The sequence below is a fragment of the Orycteropus afer genome, unplaced genomic scaffold, assembly GCF_000298275.1.
Source record: "Orycteropus afer afer isolate SDZICR_OR568_19922 unplaced genomic scaffold, OryAfe1.0 scaffold00223, whole genome shotgun sequence".
In the NCBI taxonomy this organism is placed as follows: domain Eukaryota; kingdom Metazoa; phylum Chordata; class Mammalia; order Tubulidentata; family Orycteropodidae; genus Orycteropus; species Orycteropus afer.
Genome location: NW_006921810.1, coordinates 3,735,236 through 3,760,019, shown reverse-complemented (window position 1 = coordinate 3,760,019; position 24,784 = coordinate 3,735,236). Strand labels below are relative to the sequence as shown.

The 24,784-nt window shown below is 38.4% G+C and overlaps 1 protein-coding gene across 1 annotated transcript; it reads right to left on the bottom strand.

Moving 5' to 3' along the window:
- Positions 1-1,983: 1,983 nt before the first annotated feature.
- OTOL1 (otolin 1) lies at positions 1,984-19,304 on the bottom strand. The gene is made up of 4 exons (XM_007948771.1): positions 18,950-19,304; positions 7,295-7,384; positions 4,158-4,229; positions 1,984-2,888 (listed from the first exon to the last, which is right to left on the bottom strand). Exons 1-4 carry the CDS (start codon positions 19,302-19,304, stop codon positions 1,984-1,986), a joined length of 1,422 nt encoding a protein of 473 aa, XP_007946962.1.
- Positions 19,305-24,784: the final 5,480 nt, after the last annotated feature.

Sequence of the window (24,784 nt, the reverse complement as noted above, 5' to 3'; positions counted from 1 at the left end):
GCCCAAAGTCATTTCCAGAGGCTGACCTTTTCCCTGGTTTGGAAGCCCTGGGGAAAAAGCTCATAATTAACCACCAATCCTGGGTCCTCACCCCAAGTCCTTAACTTCAAACTTCATATGAAATGCCTAAAACAAACACACATATAAGACACACACCTGGGTATCATATATTCTATATGTGAGTTGTTTCTCCATAATTGACTTTCTGACAGCTGCATTTATATAACATTTTTTCTGTGGTTTACTATTCCATCTCCCTATGTTAGTCTACTAGCATCCTCCCCAAGTCCTTCCAACCCAATGAAGAAGACATAAAAATAAATAAATAAATATATCTATAAGAACATACAAACAAAGTCTTTAAATCTCTTCACTGTGCAATCCTCAAATTGGAAAAGAAAGAAAATTTTATCTGCAAACATTCTTTAATCACTTACAAATTGTCTTATTCTCCCTCTAAAAAACACCAGCACAGCCACAACTAAAGAAATAGTACAGTCTAAGCAGTGGAAAAGTGTTGAAGAAAGGGGGGAATGTCAGGAGTGCTAAATTATAATTAGTTTTTCCTCAGTCTGCTGGGTAATTGTTGGATAGGAAATAATATAAAATTTCCAAAATTGATATACTACACAACTGTGTTCCAAAAGACGTTCATCAGTGAACTCCATAAACCAAATAAATTTGGAATCCTTGGATAAAATGGCACTAAACTAATTTCTTTTCCATGGGAGCATTAGCAAAAACACTCATGTGTTTTATGAATTTTCAAAAAGAGAATATATAATATATCATTTCAAACATTTGACCACAGAACCTTTTTTTTCTAGTAATGCATAACAACTTCTAGAAATAGTTCTCCTCTGAACACAGTTTGGGAAACATAGTCCCAATAAGTGGATGAGATTCTCAAAGATGAATAATGGTCGTCAAAGTTGGCAGAGCAAAACCAGGAAGTTCCCCTTCATCTGATCTTTGGCTTAACTCACAAATCTCCCTAACTATGGGCCTTTATTGAAGCAAATTCAGTTTGGTTTCAATAAATTTGCTTTTTAAAAAACGAAGCCACTGAATTATTAAATATTAACAGAGTCATTAAACATTCACATGGCAAGTCAATTCCCAAACCCTCAGCTGTCTCAGCAGTGTTATCACTGAATAACCGAAATTAATTATTTTAGAGACAATCATAATGAAAATTTATCCTAATCAAATGTCTGCCACGAAAGGACTGAAATTTTAGATCAATAATCATTTCATTTTATTCTTGAATCATTCAGAACAGTCAGCTCTTCTAAGCACAATGATTTGATGAATGGCATCACCCTTGCTGTGATTGAGCAATGTCTTTATTAATTTGCTTTCTACATTTTACACAACACAGAAGTTCATATAATACACTTATGCACTGAGTAAACACACACTAATAAATTTTAAAGATGTTTCAGCTAGTCTTTAATGCTATTTCTGTGTATTCTCCCTGAATTAAACTAACATGAGAATAACTATGCTTTGTGGGAAAGCAAGCCTCCCAAAACAATCAGAAACTTTTGAGAAATGCCTGACATCATAGTGTGTCAGCTCATAGCCTCACACTCACACAGAAAGGAATGACACATGGTTTTAGAAGCTATAGATTCGATGGCAGTGAGTTTAGAAGGCATTTTGTAAAAATATATTCATTAACTACAAATCTTTCATATTTCTATATACATTATTATTTAAATGGCATGAGAGATGCCATTATGATGGTAAGTGGAAAAAATCCAACTACACAACTAGGAGGCACATGTTTTCAAATACAAGTAAATATAGGTGATGTCTTAAAACATGAACAGTAATATACTCTGGATGATAGGATTTTTTTCTGTATACTTCTTTAATCATGAAAAAAAATGAATTATGTTTTCAAAAGAACTACTCTGTTACCTGATTGATACCACTAAACCCAAACTACAGCACTTAAGACACAAATTTATTAAGTTATTAAGAAATTCCAGGAGGCTCTTCTGGGTACAAAAGAAATCCAGCAAAAATGCTGTCATCCTCAGCACTGACATAGACACCATTCCAATCTTTTGAAGCTTCCAGCCAGACTTGGTCCCCTGCACTTAATTTCAGGATGATGAGGAGAGAGGCTTGGTCTATTTCTTGACCATAGAGAGTTTCTCTGGATTTGAACTGCTTCTTATTCTGAGCCACCAGGCTAATTCCAGCAGGACGACCCCTCACAGTGATGTGGTAGGAAAACACATATGCTCCAGGAATACTACAATTAAATTTTCCAGTGATGGGACTGTAATTTCCTTGGTCATTATAGAGAACTTTGTCGAATTTAATAGGGACGTTGGGAGGAGGAAAAGGCTTTGATAAAGCAGCACTGAAAGCTGACCTAGTGGCTCCAGCCACCTCACCCTTGGAGCCTTTAAGGCCACGGGAACCCTTCTTCCCAATAGATCCTCGGGCTCCTTTGTTCCCAATCTCACCCTTTGGCCCAGCTGGTCCCACAAGGCCAGGAGGACCTAGTTCTCCCTTTGCTCCTTTAACCCCTGGATCACCTTTGGCCCCAGGCAGACCATGTGGGCCACTTTTGCCTTCCATTCCAATGTCTCCTTTGCAACCTTTTTCTCCTTTCATGCCCTGCTCACCTTTCTGCCCTTTTCCTCCCCTCTCCCCAGAATCTCCACAGTAGCCCTTTGCCCCCATCTCCCCCTTCTGACCCTTGGCCCCGGGTTCTCCACGTAAGCCTGGTGAACCCTCTGCTCCTCGATCTCCTTTATCGCCTTTATCTCCTCTGGTGCCATTCACACATGCATCCCCTTTGGAGCCTTTTTGTCCTTTCATTCCTGCCAGTCCAATGCTTCCTTTATCCCCTTTAGAACCAAGGCTGCCTGAAACAGAAAATTAAAATGATGTTTAAGGATTGCACAGAGTATACACAACATGCTATTGCCACAAAGCTAACAAAATAAAAACAAAATCTTCTACCTGGGACCTGGAAAACTAATTCTGCCTCAGTAATGGCTGTGCCTGGGAAGTACCCTTGGTGGTAAAAAGGGTTTGCACTTGACTACTAATCAAAAGGTTGGAGGTTCAAACTCATCCAGAGTTACAAGGGAAGAAAATCTGGCAATTGGCTTCCATAAAGATTGCAGCCAAAATGCTCTATGCAGTATAGTTCTACTCCATAATACATGGGGTCACCATATGTTGGAATTGACTCTATGACAAAGCTTTCTTTTATTTGTTTATTTAGAGTCTCTTATACTAAGGCACTTGACTGCTAATCAGAAGGCTGGCGGTTCAAACCCACCAGCCACTCCTCAGAAGGAAGGTTGGGCAATCTATTTCCATAGTGATATCACCTCAGAAACCCAAGGAGGGGTCGCTGAGTCGGGTCCAACTCGACAGCACATAACAACGACTACAATACTAAGGAATTAATCTAATGTCACTGCCTCTTAAAAGATAAAGTTAATGCTGCCAAGAAAGAATAGCCTATATTTAGACCTCATATATAGAGTTGTTTTGTTTTGTTTTTTACATTTAAGAAAATAAAGATTAGTAGAAATACTGTTGCCCATTGTATTTCATTACCCTTTGCATTTTGGCTTAACCCAAATATTCTCCTAAGTCCCCATTTTTCCATCCAAACACAAAATCTTACAGGCAAAAAAAAAAAAAAAAAGAAAACAAAAACTGAGACCCAGAAAGATTCAAGTGTTTTCTTCCCAAGAACAATTAGAGCAGTGAGATCCTATATCTTTATCTGGTTTCTAAACTCCAGACCACTGCTGCTAACACTATGTCTAGTCAGTACACAGAATTATTAGAAAATAATACCAATTTATATTTTCATCTTACCCACTCAAAAAAAAAAAAAACTTACTGCTGTCGAGTCAATTCCCACTCATAGTGACCCCTGTTGGTTGGGATTCTGAGGATGAAGCTGTAACTCAGAAGTAGATTGCCCTGTCTTCCTTCCCTGGACTGGCTGATAGGTTTGAACCACTGGCCTGGTTAGCAGTCAAATGCCTTATCAACTATACCACCACAGCTCCTTATCTTCCCCACTGATGATAACTTTAAATACAAACAAGAAAAATAGGTGTCATACTCCACACATGCCCATACACAGTAGGTAATATTTTATGCTCTACCTTGTTCTCCCGGTTTTCCTGGATATCCTGGAGGCCCATTTGTTCCTTGGTCCCCACGTTCTCCTTTAAGACCTAAAATAACACCAAGATTATCTTTTATTTGCCAACTATTATTTATGATATACCTATCACCCATTTCACCATCATGTCACATTTAAATGGTTTAAAGATAAAATAGTGTGTGTGGGGGGGTACTGATATCCATTAAGTACACTTTATTATAATTAATAGTAAACCATTTATGGGAGATTTGGAGGCACTGCAAATTGCTTAAACAGAATTTATCTTTTCCTTCAGCATTCCCATAGAAACCTCTCATAAAACTCAGGACACTCATATATATATATATATATATATATATATATACACACACATATATATATAAACAAAAAAGCTCACTGCCATCAACCCCTCCTTGGGTTTCCAAGGCAGTATGTCTACAGAAGTAGATTGCCCAATCTTCTTTCTGACAAGTGGCATATATATGTATACAATTATGAATTTTGAATGACTGAATGTTTTCTTCTTTGCATGCCTGACAATACCTGAGAAAGAGTGCCATGTACCACACAAGTTTAATCCCAGAGCATGTATTCACAGTTGGCTACAACTAATCTTAACAAAAACCCATCCAGAAAAAAATTTGTCCTTCACATAAAACATCAGGAGCAGACAATTTTCGTTTGTGTTGTCATATTTTTCATATACTCTGTGGACAAATTATATAACTGTGACAATTTATGTTTGAAAAAATAGAGCAGTGCTTTTAGATATTTGCCTTCTTACCGTGACATGGGTTTCTATACCGGGCCTAGTCAAAAGCCCATCCTGTTACAGTGCAATCATACTGATTCATTTTAATTATAAATAATAATACCCATTGCCATTGCATTGATTCTGACTCACAGTGACAATATAGGACAAAGTAGAGCTGTCTCATAGGGTTCCAGGGCAGTAAATCTTTATGGAAGCAAACTGCCCCATCTTTCTCCCACAAAACAGCTGGTGGGTTCAAACCATGAATCTTTTGGTTAGCAGCTGAACATTTTAACTGCTATGCCACCAGAGCTCCTTATTAATAATAATAGTGATGATGATAATTGCTAACTCTTACTAAGCATTTGCTTTGTGCTAGGTATTGCTTCAAGCCCTCTACATGATTGCTTTTTTCTTTTTTCAATATTAATACAACTTCTCATATAGTAGAGAGGCTCATACAACAGAGCTCATTAATAAACTGGGACATTTTTCATTTACAAAAGTTTATAAGACCTCCCTCCAAGAAAGGCAGACCAGATATTTTTCCTACCACTTTTACCACAGGAAAATTGAAATATGAAAAAAAAAAGTTCAAAATGTGTATAAAGTCAAACATGACTACATTTAATATTGGCGGGCAGCATTTTGTCAACTATTCTATTTACAATTTATCTGACTTTTCAAAAATAATTCTAGGTTAAAAGAAATCTTGAGTCAAATTAGAAGTCTTGAGAGAAGAGGCCCCAAATTTCCTAAGACCAACGTGGAAAATCCCACCATCAGCCAGTCAGCAGAGCTTTCTAAGTTTATTACCACTCCACATAAAATACTAAATTTGGAAGGGATCCCTGAGCATGATAAGTAAAATGTTCGAATGCCTTTGGAGAGAACCTAACCCTGAATGGAAATGAAGGAGCAAATTTATTCCCAGTCTTTGTCAATACTCCAATATTGACCTTTACATCCACAATCACTCTGGTTCTCCAATTCCTTTAAGGAGTTCAACTGCTTACGCAGAGTTTACTCATCTCAAGTAGTGATTAACCAGAATACAGTCATTCAAGTCATTTATTTATTTATTTATTTATTTATTTGTTTGTTTGTTTGTTTGTTTGTTTGCTAACATCTTAGCCAAGAGTCCAACCTAAGTCTGGAAGTAAAAGTAAAGTAGAGTTGCCACTTGATAAAAAGAGACCAGCTGAATGAATTTCTACTTTTGATCCTTCATCAAAGCATATTCTTAAGAACTTTATCTTATGATACTTCTCTGCTTTTTCTTCTACTTCCAGAAGTCTAGTTTCCAAAATGTATGAATCACTAGGGAGGTTCATCACTCATCTTTATTTCACAGGCTTTTCTGCTAACGTAATTCAGCCACAAAAGGATTAAATGTTTCCGAGAATGAAAATCGCATAACTGACAAGTGTGAAGTAGCTCTCTCTTACTTTACCATCTTTTTTGAGTAATTACTTTACTGAATGTTCTACCAGAAATGAGTTAGGCAGTTCCTGAGCCATGTGAAGGGTGATGTATAGATGATATTAGGTCTTTTGACATGTGACACTGAGGCTAAAACCTTTAACTTGATGGATAGATAGTCTTTCTCCAGGCTGGCAGTATTCTCTGAGGAATTTCTAAACGTCCCAGTGAATTTGTAACCTTCTTTCAACATCTTTAAGCACTTACAGAATCAGGAATTTCCTGAGGCAGGAAGCCCTCTCTACTGAATACATCTCTGGAGTTACTGAATTTCTGAGCTGTAAAAGAGTTGTAGCAGTACTCATAGCTGCAAATCTTCTTTGCTAGCAGACAGGGTATAAATAAATATCTAGTCCACTCTTTTCAATTTCCTCGTGAAGTAAGGTGACTTGTCCAAGGTCACTGTTACAAACTTTGTCTCCTCAATTTTAATTCAGTTCTCTCCCACCTTTGACACTGCCTTTGGTTTCAGGGTAAAGAAAAGAATACATCATATTCTCCTTAGTAGGCAAGCTACCCACCTACACTGAATAGTCTGAAGTATTGCTTGCTCTCATTAATTCTAAACAGTAAGAAATTAATTCACATGGTGAGGAAGTGGGGGAGTATATAAGAAGGGACCTATGGCTTCCAGTGACTGGTAGCAGATGAGAGGTAGGAAAGCTGTATCGAGGGCTTGTATGTGTGTCTGTGTGTAATGTTACCAGGGAGGTTTAATTTTCTCAATTGGCTATCTAAGTTAACATTGTGAAATCAAATATAACTCACAATATACTTTACCACATTTTTTAACAATGGCCCACATGCAAGAAGCCAGTATTTATTTAGCAAGTCACTCTCCTGAAAAATGACACAGAGTCTCTCTTGAGTTTTTGACATAATAATGAGTAATTACATACCCTTCTCTCCTTTCTGGCCTTTTAGGCCTTGGGGCCCAAGGACTCCTGGTGGCCCCTGAATCCCCATTTCACCAGATTCTCCCTTTGGACCTGAAAATGGGATGTAAAAATCATCAGGGTAGAAAAGTGCTCTTTTGAAATCCATTTGTGCAGGGAAAAAAAAAAAAAAAAGAAAAAAACCATTTTGTTGAGACCAGTAACAGTCAATGTCCTAATGATAAAATCTGGGTGAAAATAAACTATTACAGGGCTCTAAGGACAATATTTTTGTCTGATTTGCAATTTTGTATTACCTGAATAGATAAATTGAATCCATTAGTACTTGTCATTGGATTCATGGCAGTAAGCAAATGACTCAAGGAAGCAATACTATATCAAATAAGAACAAAATGATTATCTGACAGTTAACCTCATGTGGACCACACTTTCATATTGTAAGGAAAAATATATTACTTAGCACTTTTGGATTTCCGAGCCATTCATCTGTTTATTCATTCAAGAACTTTTGCTTAGACCTCCCAACATCTTGCTAGGTTTTAGGAATGTAGCCTTTGATAATTTTGGCAGGATCTACCGTTATGGAACTGAGAGTCCATTAAGGATAAACACTGAGCACGTAACCAACCACACAAATAAATGGAAATTGCCACACTGTGGTTAGTGAGCTCTGGTGGCATAGTATCTAAGGCATTTGACTGCTAACTAGAAGGTTGTCAGTTCAAATCCATCAGCCACTCCACAGAAGAAAGATGGGGCAATCTACTTCCATAAACATTTACCACCTTGGAAACACAATGGAGGTAGCTATGAGTCAGAATGGACTCAATGGCAGTAAGTTTTTTGTATGTTAGTTTCTTTATTTGTTTGGGGGGTTTGAGTTAGTGATATAAAGAAAAAGTAGGAAGGTTCTATTGTAGATTACAGTAAAAGACTCTAATTTATCTGTATAGGGTCAGAGAAGGCCTCCCTGAGAAAATGACATTTGCCCAAGACTCACAGAAGGAACTAGGAGTTACCAAGGTAAAAATAAATAAATAAATGAATAAGTGGACACGTATTTTGAGAAAAGCAAAAATGGAAAAATCCATGGAGTCTTTAAGAAACTGAAAGAAGAGCACTATGGCTGAAACCAGAGGTTTAGGCTGAGGTAGGCAAACCTCAGACCTCATTGGGTGCCTTAACTCCTATTCTTGCTCATACAGGAAGTCCAGGTCCCCTGCCACTCACCTGGTCCACACAAGGACTGCAAAACTAAAGTAATTATTCCTTCCTGCAACCTAGCCCTATTCAAGCTTGTTCTCAGCCCTTGTAACAAAGCCTGATTGGAATAATTCATACCCAGATTTTTTTTTTTAAGAGCTTGTTTTACATTCAATGTTATGTGTGCATTTAGTCTCACTCCCCATTTACCATGCCCAACCTAACCCAGTCTCCTCCCCTCCCTACCCCGTAATCCTCTCCCTGTGCCCTTCATATTTATGCACTCCTGCATTTCCTCAATTTGAATGTTGGTCCTCTGGTGTCCAGTGGTCTACCGCTCTAAGGGATGTATTACCATAGAGTATGTGGGTGTGTCATCCTGAATCGAGTGGTCTGTGTACAAAACTTCTTAACTATTGGGCTGAGAGCTACCCTCTGGGGGTGTGTTTTATTCCAGGCACAGAATGTATTCCCAGGGCCATAGTATTGGGGGTTTCGCCAGATTTCATCTGACCACTAATTCTGGTCATTATTGAGTTTTTGGATTTTGTTCCACATTTTCCCTTCCACTCTATCCAGGATCTCTAGATTTGATCCTTTCCTGAGTGGTTTCCTGAGTAGCCGGGCACCATCTAGTTCTTCTGGTCTCCAGGGCCATTGTGTTCTATGGCTGATTGCTTCCAAATGCCCTTGTTCTGTTTTGTTTTGTTTTTTGCATCCTTCTTCACTTCTGACACTAGAAGGCCATTGGCTGCATCTTAGATGGCTGCTTGTAAGCTTTTAAGACCCCAGTTGCTACTCACCAATGTAGGATACAGAACAAGGCTTTTATGTATTTTGTTGTGCCAATTAAGTCTGGTGTCCCCCAGTACTATGGTCTTGAGACAGTAGATCTATTGGATCTCTCTCCCATAGTGTATGGTTATCTGTGTCTGTCTTCTATTGTTTCTGTAAGGAATGCAGGTATTTTGTACCACTGGTGTCTGTGCAAGATTAGCCTCAGCTGAATCTATCCTTGATCTAGAGTATATTCCTGTTCACTGAATCCCATCTGATCCTCTCAGGTGTTTATGTGTTTTTCTGTAGCCTGGTGTTTGGTGTTAATGGCAATGCAGTATTGTGGAGACATTGGTTGGTATTAGTGTCTGTCGTCTATCCCTTATGTGCACAATTCGGTGTCCTCCCATTTCCTAATGTTATCATGGTGGTCACAGATCCTTCCCGTATATCCCTCCTCCACCCACGGGTCAGTGTGTGGGCCCCAACTAGCCTGAAATTCATCCCTCCCCTTCCCTCCCCATCCCGGTAATCTACTAAGTGAGTTCCCTTTCCCAAGCAAACCCTTCTAAGTCCTTTTACAGTAATGGGCTCATACAGTACTTGTCTTTCTGCAATTGATTTATTTCACTCAGCATAATGTCCTTCGGGTTCATCCACGTTGTGAGATGATTCGCATATCCCTCATTGTTCTTTAATGTTGCATAGCATTCCATTGTGTGCATGTACCATAATTTGGTTACCCACTCATCTGTTGATGGGCATTTAAGTTGTTTCCATCACTTTGCTATAGTGAATTGTGCTGCAATGAACATAGGTGTACATATGTCTGTTTTTGTGCTATCTCTCACCTGTTTAGGATAAATTCCTAGTAATGGGATTGCTGGGTCAAATAGTATTTCTATTTGCAGTTTTTTAGGGAAATGCCATACTGTTTGCCACATGGTTGTACCATTTTACAATCCCACCAGCCGTGCACAAGAGTTCCAATCTCTCTGCAACCTAGCCAACATTTGTTATTTTCTGTCCTGTTGAATTTTGCTGTTATTGCTGGGGTGAGATGATATCTCATTGTTGTTTTGATTTTCATCTCTAATGATTAATGATCATGAGCAATTTCTCATGTGTTTGTTGGCTGTCCATATATCTTGTTTGGTGAAGTGTCTGTTCAAGTCTTTTGCCCATTTGTGAATTGAGTTATTTATCTCTTTGGTGTTGAAGTGTTGAAGTTTTCGATAGATTTTGGAGATAAGTCCTTTGTCAGATATGTCATAGGCAAATATTTTCTCCCAATCTGTAGGTTCTCTTTTTACCTTTTTGTTGAAGTCTTTTGATGCACATAAGAATTTAATTTTTAAAAGGTCCCAGTCATCTAGCTTCTCTTCTATCTCCGGCACATTCTGGGTTATGCTTGATAGTCTATTTATGCTGTAAATTAGGGCTCCCAGATTTGCCCCTATTTTATATTTGATGAATTTTATAGCTTTGGGTTTTACATTTAAGTCTTTGATCCAGCTTGAGTTTGTTTTACTGTATGGTGTGAGGTATGGGTCTTGTTTCATTTTTCTACAGGTAGATATCCAGTTTTGCCAGCACCACTTGTTAAAGAGACTGTCTCTTCCCTATTTAATGGGTTTTGGACCTTTGTCAAGATCAGTTGTCCATAGATGGATGGGTCTATATCTAGACATTCAATTCAGTTCCATTGGTCTATCTGTCTATCATTTTACCAATACCATGCTGTTTTGACTACTGTGGCTGTATAGTAGTTCTTAAGATCTGGGAGTGTGAGACCTTCCATTTTGTTTTTCTTCTTCAGAAGTGCTCTGCTTCTCCAAGGTCTCTTTCCTTTCCATATGAAATTAGTAATTAGTTTTTCCATATCCTTTAAAAATTTTGTTGAAATCTGGATCAGGATTGCATTAAATGTATAGATTGCTTTAGGTAGTGTTGACATTTTTACAATATTCAGTCTACCTATCCATGAACAAGGTAGGTTCTTCCATTTATGTAGTGCCCTTGTTGTCTCTTGAGCAATGTTTTATAGTTTTCTCTGTACAGGTCTTTTGTGTCTCTGGTGAGGTTTATTCCTAGATATTTTACCGTTTTAGTAGCTATAGTAAATGGTATTGTTTCCCTTATTTCTTTATCAGAGGACTCTTTGTTGGTGTAGAGGAATCCAACTGATTTTTGTATGTTGACCTTGTATCCTGCCACTTTGCTGAACTTCACTATTAGTTCCAGTAGTTTTTTATCGAGTCTCTTGGATTTTCTATGTACAGGATCATATCATCTGCAAAAAGAGATAGTTTTAGTTCTTCTTTGCCAGTTTGTATGCCTTTTATTTATCTTTCTTGGCTTATTGCCCTGGCCTATACTTCCAATACAATGTTAAACAGAAGTGAGGGTAGAGAGTTTCCCTGTCTGGTTCCTGTTAGTAAGAGGAATGCCTTGAGTCTTTCTCCATTAATAATGATGATGGCCATTGACTTTGCAGATATACCTTTTATTATGTTGAGGAATTTCCCTTCTCTCCCTATTTTATTGAGAGTTTTGAATGGGAATGGATGTTGGATTTTATCAAATACCTTTTCTGCATTGATTGATATAATCATATGGTTCTTTTGTTTTGTTTATGAGGTGGATTACAATGATTGATTTTCTGATGTTAAACCACCCTTGTAAACCTGGTATGAATCCCACTTGGTCTTGGTGTATTAATTTTTTGATATGTTGTTGGATTCTGTTGGCTAGGATTTTGTTAAAGATTTTTGCATCTATGTTCATGAGTGATATTGGTCTATAGTTTTCCTTTCCACTGGTGTCTGCCTGGTTTGTTATGCTTGCTTCATAAAATGACTTTGAGAGTATTCCATCTTTTTCTATGTTCTGAAATAGCTTGAGTAGCATAGGTGTCAACTCTTCTCTGAGTATTTGATAAAATTCTCCAGTGAAACCATCAGGGCCAGGGCTTTTTTTATGGGTAGTTTTTTCACAAACTGTTCGATTTCTTCTTTTGTTATAGGTCTGTTCAAGTTTTCTATGTCTGAGTGGGATAGTTTAGGTAGGTCTTTTGATTCTAGAAACTTGTCCATCTCTCCTAGGCTCTCAAATGTGTTGGAGTACAGGTTTTCGTAATATTCTGTCAGTATCATTTTTATTTCAGTGATGTGAAATGAAAATGTGATGACACCATTTTCATTTACAATTCTTGTGATTTGGATGTTCTCTTTCTTTTCTTCTGTTAGATCTGCCAATGGTCTATCAATTTTATTAATCTTTTCGAAGAACCAGCTTTTTGTTTTGCTGATTTTCTCTATGTTTTTTGCTTGTTTGTTTGTTTTCTGTTTCATTTATTTCTGTTCTGAACTTTATTATTTCCTTGCTTCTAGATACTTTAGGATTCTTTTGTTGTTCTATTTCTAGTTGTTGGAGTAGATGAGTTAGAGTGTTGATTTTGTTTCTTTTCTCTTTTTTGATTTATGATTTTATTGCTATAAACTGTCCTCTAACTACTGCTTATGCTGTGTCCCATAGGTTTTGGTATGATGTATCTTCATTCTCATTTGTTTCTAGGAATTTTTTTATTTCAGTTTTTATCTGTTCTATTACCCAGTAGTTTTTGAGCAGTGAGTTGTTCAGCTGCCATATGTTTGATGCTTTTTCTTTGCTCTTCCTATTATTAGTTTCTAATTTTATAGCATTGTGGTCCAAGAAGACACTTTTTAGTATTTCAATGCTTTTGGATTTATTGAGGCTTGTTTTATGTCCTAACATATGGTCTATTCTGGAGAAGGATCCCTGTGCACTGGAGAAGAACGTGAATTGTGTTTTGGTTGGGTGAAATGTTCTGTATATGTCTATGAGGTGAGTTGTTAGATTGTATTGTTGAGTTCTTCTGTATCTTTGTTGAGTTTTTTTCTAGTTGACCTGTCTCTCTTTGAAACTGATGTGTTAAAGTCTCCTACTAATATTGTAGAGTTGTCTATTATCCCTTTTAATTCAGTTAATATTTGCTTCACATATTTTGAAGCACTTTCATTGGGTGCATAAATATTTATTATTATAAAATCTTCTTTGTCAATTGACCCTTTCAGCATCATATAATATTATTCTTTGTCTCTTATAATGTTTTTCACCTTAACGTCTGTTTTGTCAGAAATTAATATTGCCTCTCCTGCTCTTTTTTGATTTCCATTGGCTTGGTGTATATTTTTCCATCCCTTAACTCTTAATTTGTTTTTATCTTTGTGTCTAAGGTGGGTCTCTTGTAGGCAGCATATTGGTGGGTCTTCTTATCCAGTCTGGCACTGTCCTTCCCTCGATAGGTGCATTAAGTCCATTCACACTGAGTGTAATTTGTTATAGGTATGAGATGATTGCTGTCATTCTATTGTGTGTGTGTGTGTGTGTGTGTGTGTCATATTGTTGGCGTGTCCTTGGTCCATATACTTTTCTGTGCTGAGTTCAGTTTGTTGGCTACTGTGTTCTCCCTTTTCTTCTTTATTGTTGGTTTTGTGCCTTTTAAACCCATGTGTTTTCCTTCCTTTTGAATTTGTTTAGGGGGATTGTTAATTTTCTCTGTGGCTACCTTGAAATATATTCTTGGGATCTATCTTGTGTGGAGTTCTAGGAGCTTCTTGGACAAATATAGTCTCTTCTTTCATGATATGGGGGAAGTTTTCTGTTAGCAGGTCTTCCACAATTTCTGGAAGGAAGATGGGGTAATCTATTCCCATAGTGGTACTGCCTCAGAAACCCAAGGAAGGGTTGCTATGAGTCAGGTCCTACTCGAAGGCACATAACAACAACCACAATTTTCTTGGTGGTTTTTTTCACCTCTTCTTGTTCTGGAATTCCAGTTAGTCTTATGTGGTTTCTACCAATGGCATCCCATGTAATTCTTAGGTTCTCTTCATTTCTCTTAAATCTTTGTTCTGATTTTCCTTCATACAGGTTGGTGTCCAGAGATTTGTCTTCTATTTGGGATATCTGTTCTTCAACCAGTTCTAATCTACTCTTTTGTGCTTCTACTGTGTTGTGTAATTCTGTAATTTTGGTATTCATCTTCCGGATGTCTAACTGCTGTTTTTGTATGAGTTCTCATTGTGCATTAATCTTGTTATTTTGTTCTTGAATGATTTTCCTGAGTTTTTCCAGGGAACTGTCTGTGTTCTCCTTGTTTCTGTTTGGAGTTTCCTTAGGCTCTTATGAAGCTCTATAAACGTATTTTCTAAATTCCTTCTCAGATAATTCTATTGTCTCCTCTTCCTTCATGTTTAATGAGAGCTTTTTTTTTTTTTTTTTTTCTAATGTCTTGTCCTGTTTTGTTGTTGTTGTTGTCTGATTTGAGGTTGCTTATTGTTCCCTGGACATTTTGATGTTGTCTTTAACTGTTGGTTATGTATTGATTTGTTTTGTCTTGGTTTTACGGTTTAATATCTTGAAAAGGTGAAGCTGGTGTATTTTGTTTTTTGAGTTATTAATTCAGGTATGCTGGGTTGCTCTGCAGTTTTCTTTGTGATGGTGGAATCACTGTGTGGAATGTGGATATGGGTTTCTGTTTGTCATAAAGAGGGTTTAGAGTTTGAACTGGGAGCTTTTATGGAGGATGAATGTGGTTTCTCCCACTGGATGAGTGAAGTTATTGATGCAGTAGTTGGGAATGGAAGAAGGAAAGCTCACTGTTGCTAGGAGTGATTTCTAGGGCTTTGAGTGGGCTGCTGCTGATGATGTTGTACTTTTATTCACAGGGCCACAAATCAATTTCAGCAAAAACTCCAGTTGTTAGGGGGTTGCCACTTTCTGCCAAGCTCAGACACATGCAAAAACCCTGCTCCTGAGGCCCCTCAGCACCAAAAAGCTGACCCAAGACAACTTCCTGCCTCCATGGTACACCCACAGCACCAAAGATCCACTCGGTTTCAGTAGCACTGGAGTCAGGAGAGTGCCAGCTAGTAATCTGTGGTCCCAGTATTACTGATAAAGTCAAGCACTGCCACTAAGCTGACCCAAGCCTACTCGGTGACCCGCTGTGGACGCACCTCCCTGGGCCCGCCCTCCTGCAGCATCAGTGGACTCTCTGCTTGGGTTTCAGTGGCACTGGACATTCCCATTTGCACCTCACTGACACAAGTTACCAATAAAATCAGGTGCTGAATAATATCCAGATTTTGAAAAAGTGAACTATATAGGTAAATGTACTCAATGAAATAATAGTACTTCATCTTAGTTTCACCCTCATTATTATAATTAAGATTGATGGAATGGAAAAAAAATATACTCAACAGAACTCCTCTTTGGAAGAACATAGTATTTTTTTTGTAACAGAGTTTAATAAATCACTTGTGATGGAGATTAAGGTCAAAGGCAGCCTCCAGTAACCAAAGGTGTTGTTAAAATCCTCTGTCAGTAAAAGACAAGGGGACGGAAATAAAGAAAGAAAACAGAGGAAAGGGAGCAGAGGTTGACCAAGATAGCTGGTTACTTTTCACTTTACAATGTCTCCCCTTCTTAATTGCCTCCAAATGCTCCATGTGATTATACTTTTGAAGGAAAAGACAAGGAGCTGTGCCACAGGGAGCAAATAGCAGCTACACACAAGGGCACAGGGACAGGGAGGCTGCCCTTTACATCCAGGTGAGATGTACACCTGGGGTGGATTAGTGTAAATACCATAAATTGAACATGATGGGAAGAGCTGGACCTTAAAGGCACACAGGGTTTGACTCCAGATTCTACACTTCCAGGTAATATAACCTCTAGAATTCCCTAAACTTTCTGAAATATGATTAAATCTTAGGTAAAATGTAATAATTTTAATATTTTGTATCAAAATTTGAAATACTATAAAGTACCTAACAGTTCTTAGCACAAAGCCTAGTCAAGCTGCCACCAAGTCAGTCCCTACTTTTGGCAACTCCATGTGCATCAGAGTAGAATTGTGCCTCCATAGGGTTTCCAATAGCTGATTTTTTGGAAGTAGATCTCAATGCATTTCTTCCACAGTGCATCCAGTTGGATTCAAACATCCAACCTTTCAATTTGCAGTCAAGAGCGTTAACTGTTTGTTCTACCCAGAAACTTGGCACATACTATGTAGCTATTTTTATAACTGAAATAAAGAGAGAAGTGGAGATGAAATTTTGAATGTAAATTTATCTTCACTAGCTATTAGATATATCTGAACACATCAAAACGTTTTCATTCAGGAAAAAATAAAAATTTCACTGCCATCAAGTCGGATTTGACTCTTAGTGACCCTCCGTGGGTTTCCAAGGCAGTGTCACTATGGAAGTAGATTGCCCAACTTTCCTTCCAAGGAGCGGCTAATGGGTTTGAACTGCCAGCCTTCTGGTTAGCAGTCAAATGCCTAAGGCAAATTTAGACTTGTAATTTTAAAAAGTAGATAATAAAAAATGTGATGTATGCATATATATTATGTGTGTTCATATTATAAGACTGACAGGTGATGATGAAAATAGTTGCATTTGAATAGGTTTATGTTCTTTTATCAAGTTTGTTTAATGTTGCATTTGTACTAGATATGTAACTCGAAATTTAAAAAAAAAAAAAATTAAAGAAAGCAGTGTTTTTTAAAAAACATTGGCAAAGCCAGAATGAATATATTTCTGTAGGTCTCAAAAACAGGACGTTTTCATATCCAATTCCGAACATTCCATGAGACCCACCACAACTACCTGTAAAAATAAAACTGAACATTGAGTGTGTACTGTATACCAGGTATCATATTGAGTCCTTACATGGACTATTTCATTTGTCTCAACAGCTCCATGCATTTGGTGTCATTCTTACTCCATTTTACTATTTTGATATTGAGATTTAGAGAAGTAACAAATTTTCTGTAAGGTAAGACTGTGTTGGACTTGACAATCTTGGTTCCTAAATACTGTGCTTCACAGCAGAACCAGTCAGATGAAGACATATGAGCACTCCAGACAGGCTAATAACATCACACCCATTGAAAATATTTCTTAGACTTGTATTTAGGGGAGAGACTGAGAACAGCCTAGCCAAATTTACTCCTGGATAAAACAAAAGCACTGATGTTACAAAACCCATAGTCCTTAGAAGGCAGTTTAGTGACAAGATGTTTACTTGGCCGTGTCCTTGAGGTTTTCATCTTCCACCTCAAGCAGCTTGCCAGTGAGATATGGTATTCTCCCTAAGAGAAGTTCTGGTAAATATGTATAGTTCCTCAATCTCATTAACATTTCCAATAATGCTTTAGTACCCCTGAAAGCCCGGTGCCCTACACTGCTGTGGAGCTTCCTCACCCTTTAATCCAGATCTGCATAAATATTCAGCACATTTCCTGAAAGGCCCATCCACTGAGATGGAATGAATGGAAAGCTTAATGAGGGTATGTAATCACTGATTTTATAAGTTGAGATTTTTCAAGCAAGACACGAAAAATAGTTACATAAATTCTTTTTTCAGGAAATAGTCAATGTGAAGTTGACATTTTGATCTTTATTTTACCTTGAATCCTCTGGTATATGACATGTAAAAGCTGAATGCATTACAGTAAAACTGAGAGTACATTCATTATGCATATATTAAAGACATTTGAAATTTTGAGATGCATAACCATGGCTTTTAATGGAGAAAATTGCTGGGCAAGGATACAGTGTTGCTTCAGAATTTCAATGAGGAGTAAACTGAATTCTGTATTCTCCACCTCACAGGCATTCCATTTCTAATCCCAATGACAAATAGCACTCCAAATATCCATCCGTCAACACTAATTCTTATTAGAGAACAAAATTTTCATTTACCCTTTTAAAATCAACCATTAGTGAAAAGAATGTACTGGTAGTTGATATGTGTAGCTCGAAGAACTACAGCACTAATGCTGGGGTTGGTGGACTCAATCTTTGCTCTACCCAGCACTGTCCATTGAAATTTTCTGGAATAAAGGAATGCTGTAGGTTTGTACTGCCCAATACAATGGCCAGTGGCCAGGTGTGGCTATTGAGCAATTGAAATGTCAGAAATGTGACTGAGGAATTCAATTCTTCATCTTGTTAAATTTTGATGTTAATATCGATAGCCACATGTGGCTAAATGGAAAAAAAAAAAAAAGCCTATTGCCGTCAAATTGTTTACAATTCATAGTGACCCTATAGGACAGAGTAGAACTGCTCCATAATATTTCCAACAATCTTTATGAAAGCAGATTGCCACATCTTTCTCCCCCAGAGTGACTGGTGGGTTTGAACTACCAGCTTCTCAGTTAGCAGCAAAGTACTTAACCACTGCATCACACATTTGGCTAAAACCAAACTGAACTCACTGTCATGGAATTGAATCCAACTCATAGTGACCTCCACTGGGTCTTCAAGGCAGTAAATCTTTATGGAAGTAGATTGTCCTATTTTCCCTCCATGGAGCAGCTGGTAGGTTTGAACCACCAACCTCTGGTTAGCAGTCAGATGCCTTAAGCACTGCACCACCACAGCTCCTTTATACATTTGGCCAGTAACTACCATATTAAACTGCACAGCACCCATTTGCACTTGTCACAATATTACATCTTGGCTTGTCTCCACTCTTATGACAAGGCAGAAACTCTTACAGAGATTTCACCCTCCAATCTACACCTCAACCCTACAGATGCATAGATGAGAAGTAAGATTTTTATATATCTTCAATTACCTGGTTTTCCAGTCTCTCCACGTTCTCCTTTCTGTCCTGGTACAGGAGAACAACAATCACAACACTTCAAAAGGAAATCAGCTGTATCAAGAGAGAAGTTTTCAAAAGGGAAGAGGGTAGCAGTGCCAAAGACAGAATCCAGGGGCAAGCGTTCTGTGATTGGTTCTGCCATTTCAGTGAAAGAGGTTTCTTCTTCTTTCATTGGTGGGCCACTGGATGGCTTTATACCCTTTGGCATCTCTTTTCCCTCAGATTTCTTCATAAAGTTGGTATATGGTGTGGTCTTTGCAATTGTGTTCATATTTGCAATAACCAGCATAATTAAAATGGCACAAAGCCAAGAAAACATCCACATATTTGATGCTGGAAGGAAGATATAATAGGAATACATGCATACATTACTGGCAGTCCAGATGAAAAGATTAAGTGATATAAATAATACTTATTTGAGGTAAATATACATACATATATGAGCCATGAAAATGAACAGTATGCATAATATAGAGTGACATATTGTATATGCAAATTTGTGCTTGAATCACAATAGAATATTTTATTTGAAGTAGCTATTATAAGGAACATTTTCTTCATCCTGCTCTCTGGTTGTTTTTCCATTGTTACATGTTCAAAAATATTGTTCTCAATCATTCAAATTATCTTGCCAAATAGCAAACATGATCTATAATAAATGTAACATAACTTAATAGCTCACATACTCTGTGGAAAACAAATATGTTTAATTTCCTGACTGGCCTCACTCATATTTATAGGAATTAAATACATTTGTATTAGAGGGAGATGAAAAATACTGAGGTGAGTTGTTTATTTCAGCAAACTCAATTATTTCAGGAAAAAAAATACTTGTGAAATGGTCCTTAAGTGTACTAGAGATGATAGTCCTATTGTGAGAACAATATTTTAGAATCTATTGTAATAAATGGAGAAAGAATGAAAAATCATAAATTAAAATATGGGAGCTATGGGAGCTCTAGTGGTGTAGTGACTGAGGCATTTGAATGCTAACCAGAAGGCTGGCAGTTCAAACCCACCAACCACTCCTCAGAAAGAAGGTTGGGCAATCTACTTCCATAATAATACTGCTTCAGAAACCCAAGGCAGGGTCTCTGTGAGTCAAATCAACTCAATGGCAGTGAGTTTTTTGTTTCTTTTTCCCCTGAAAACTGACATTCATCCTTGTATTATTTTAAGGGGACAAATAGTGGTTATTCTTACTAAAACCAAAAAACCCACTGCCATTGAGTCAATTCCTACTCATAGCAACCCCCATTGCGTTTCCAAGGCTGTAAATCTTTACAGAAGTAGATTGTTTCATCTTCATCCAACAGAGCCACTGATGGGTTTGACACACTGGCCTAAAAAGTAACCAAACTCACTGCCATAAAGTGGATTCTGACTCATAGTGACCCCCATTGTGTTTCCAAGGCTATAAATCTTTACAGAAGTAGAATGCCCAGGTTAGTGAGTTTGAACCACCAACTTTCTGGTTAGCAGTCAACTGCCTTAGGCACTATATCACCGGGGCTCCCACTGACCTTCTGGTAGCAGCCAAATGCCTTACCCACTACACCACGACAGCTCCTTACTAAGGCTTTTATTTTATCAATGTCCAGAGTGATATGATATAAGGGTCCCAATGAAGTGAGGTTGTGATAGTTCACAGTATTCCATTCCCCATCAATCCCCAGCAATCCAATGACTGCTAATAGATAGCCAAGATTAGAAAATGCATTTCTGACAGGAGAAGGAACAAATACTTAGGATAAAGAGGAAAAGAGTAAAGATAATTGCAATACGAATAGTAAAAACACCTACTACTTATGGAGCTCCTGCTGTGAATGAGTGCTTTACATGCATAAACTCAATCAGTCTTCAAAACAGCTCTGCCAAATATATGTCACTATCATTCACCTTCACTGTTGAAGAAGCCCACGCCAAGAGATTACATACCTTGCTCAAGGTCACACACTCAGTAAGGACTTGAATCTAGGTCTGTTTAATATGAAAGCCTAAATTCTTTCCCACAAATCATGGTGTTTATAAGGATAAGCTTAAAAAACAATAAATCCAAAGGTAGGCTCAATGGAACAGAGTTATAGAAGAGACACATATAAATCAGAACAGATGAGACAGGACAAAGCTAAGAAGCTTCATCTGCAAAATCACGAAAAAGTCCAAAAGTATGAACTTCCTTTCCAGTTATCTTTGCCACTATATTCACCCATTCTACCAATACTACTGAATACTTGTGTCACAAAAAACCAAAAAATTGGATGTGGTGACAACAAACATAAGCTATAATCTCTGCTTTCAAGGAATTTACAGTCTAGAGGGAAAGAGATAAGAGACAAAAAAAGCAAAGAAAACTGAATGTGAAAGGCAGATGATTACTTACATCTTGCCAATACAGACCCTCCCTTTCCTGCCACAAGAGGGCATAAAGTATGGTTACTGTGCATCAGCCAACCACATCGAGCCCCAGCAAATACTATACAACCAAAATATACTGTTTGTATATCAAATAATTGAATTTTCATTCTTGCATACAAGTACACTCAATAAAATAATTATTTATTCAACATACATTTATTTCAGCAATAAAAGAAGTTCCAGGTCCTAGAATTTAAAGGCAAGTAAAGCCCAGCTGCTATCCCAAAGGAGCTTATCCACAGTAAATATCCAGTTATAGCCGGGCCCACATCCCTAGGCTAAAAAGAAACCAGACTCAAAATGAAATAGTGGTGGCTTTTAATTCTCTCACTATTTTGCTCTAAGAGGAATTAGGGCTTGTAGAATGCCGAATGGTAATGTTCCAGGACATAGCTTAGGCTCTTCTAAGCTAGTAATACCATGTGGGAGAATAATCCTTTTTCTTAGCTAAAATGTATCTGTGTTATCCTTGTATATGTACAAAGTAATTCTGATTCTTGCAAAAGTGCAGTGATAGCACGTTGGTAAACTAGTCTTCAGGTGGCAAGTAAGAGCTGGTGGGCAGGGGAAAGGCAAGAAACTAACACTGAAAACATGACAAACATGCCAGGCACTTTACAATTGTTACTGCTATTATACTACACAAGAACCATGCAAGGGACGATTTACTATGCCCATATGATGAATTTAAAACTGAAGCACAGAGAGGTTAAATAACCTGCCCAAGATCACAGTGTTAGTAAGTGGTGGAACTGGGTCCATTTGACTAGAAAGTCAACCTATGCACTTTCCATTGAGCCATGCTACCTAAGAAGTAAGGAGTAATCAAGGAGCTGCTGCAGAAGTAAACTGAGTCAGATCCTTTGTGCCTCTCAAGTCAGATCCTGCAGTGAAAGTGAGTGGTGCTTCACATAATGTTTGGGAAATAATGTTTTTATTGCTGTTGTTAGCTGCTGTTCAGTTGGCCTCCTACTCATAGTGACCCTATGCACGAAAAATCAAATGCCACCTAGTCCTGCACATTCCCATGATGGGTTGCAGATCAAACTATTGTGATCTGTAGGGTTTTTATTGGTTTATTTTCAAAAGGAAATCTCCAGGTCTTTTTTCCAAATGTATCTTTAGTCTGGAAGCTCTGCTAAAACCTATTCAGCATCATCAAAACATATGAGCCTTCACTGAGGGAGTGATGGTAGCTGCATAAGGGGCATTGATCAGGAATCAAACCCTGGCCTCCTGCATGAAACCTGAAGATTCTATCACAGAACCTCCGATGCCTCATTAAAAAAAAAAAAAAAAAAAAATGCTACTAAGTCAATTCCAACTCATAGTGACACCCATTGGACCCATTGGGTTTCAAAGGCTGTACATCTTTACAGAAGTAGTTTGCCTCATCTTCTTCCAGCAGAGCAACTCATGGGTTTAACCTGCTAAACTTCTGGCTAGTACCCAAGTGCCTCACCCACTACTTCACTTATGCTTCATGTTGTCATTGTTGTTGTTGTTAGGTGCTGTCTAGTCCACTCTGACTCATAGCAAACCTATGTACAACAGAACGAAACACTGCCCGGTCCTGCGCCACCCTCATAATGCTTGCTATACCTGAGCCCATTGTTACAGCCACTGTGTCAATCCATCTCGTTGAGGGCCTTCCCCTTTTTCACTGACCCTCCACTTTGTTGTTGTTGTTGTTGTTGTTATGTGCCATCAAGTTGGACCGACTCATAGTGACCCCTCCTTGGGTTTCCGAGGCAGGATCACTACGGAAGTAGATTGCCCCATCTTCCTTCCGAGGAGTGGCTAGTAGGTGTGAACCGCCAGCCTTCTGGTTAGCAGTCAAGTGCCTTAGCCACTATGCTACCAGAGCTCCCACTTTAGGAAGCATGATATCCTTCTCCAGGGAAATGTCCCTCCTGACAACATGGCCAAAGTAAGTGAGACAAAGTCTGGCCATTCTTGCTTCCAAGGAGCATTCTGGCTGCACTTTTCCAGGGCAGATTTGTTAGCTCTTCTGGCAGGCTATGGAATGTTCAGGATTATTCTCCAATACCACATACCAAAAGCATCACATCTTCTTCAATCTTCCTTATTTATTGTCCAGCTTTCAAAGGCATATGAGGCATTGAAAATACCATGGCTTGGGTTAGGTGCACCTTAGTCCTCAAAGAGACATCTTTGCTCGCCATCACTTTAAAGAGGTCTTTTGCAGCAGATTTGCCCAGTGCAATATGACGTCTGATTTCTTGACCGCTGCTTCCATTGGGAGCTCTAGTAGCATAGTGCCTAAGGCACTTGACTACTAACCAGAAAACTGGCGGTTTCAAAACCACCAGCCACTCCTCCCTTGGAAGGAAGGTTGGGCAATCTACTTCCATAGTGATACCGCCTCAGAAACCCAAGGAAGGATCGCTATGAGTCGGGGCTGACTCAACGGCACATAACAACAACAACAAGCTTCCATTGATGTTGATTGTGGAACCAAGTAATATGAAATGCTTGACAACTTCGATCTTTTCTCCATTCATCATATGCTGGTCATTGGACCAGTTGTGAGGATTTTTGTTTTCTGTATGTTGAGGTGCAATCCATATGGAAGATATAGTCTTTAATCTTCATCAGTAAGTGCTTCAAGTCATCTTCACTTTCAGCATGGCAGGTTGTTAATGACTCTTCCTGCAATCCTGATGCCACATTCTTCTTCATAGAGTTCAACTTCTCAGATTATTTGCTCAGTATACAGATTGAATAAGTATGGTAAAAGGATACAAGCCTGACTCACTTCCCTTCTTGATTTCAAACCATGCAGTATCCCTTTGTTCTCTTCCAATGACAGCCTCCTGATCTATGTACAGGTTCCTCATGAGCACAATTAAGTGTTCTGGAATTCCCATTCTTCTTGAAAATGAGAAAGAGAATTCCCAATCTCTTTCTAGGTCCTGAAAGCTCTACTTTATCCATAACATTAAGGTCAGCTCTACTCTGATGAGGCAGCTGTTTCCCAGTTGTATTTTGAGGGCTTCTGATCTGAGGGGCTCATCTCCTGGCACTGTATTGGGTAATGTTTCAGGGCTATTAATAAAGATTTTCAGTAATATGTCAAACAGTGTTTCACTGCTATTCATAAGATTTTCAATGGCCAATTCTTTGAGAAGTGGATGGCCTCTTCCTTCTGCTTCCTGCCTGGGAGCTCCTGCCTGACCTATTCCAGTTCCATTGGCACTGGCTACCACTTCCTGCCTGGGGGTGCCCCTCTTACCTGTTCTGTTACCTTCAATATTGCAGTTCTAGGGGGCGGGGCAAGATGGCGGACTAGGCAGAAGGATTGCACAGACCCTCTTCAACAAAGAAAAGGGAAACCAATTAACACAGACACAGAAGATAATCTTG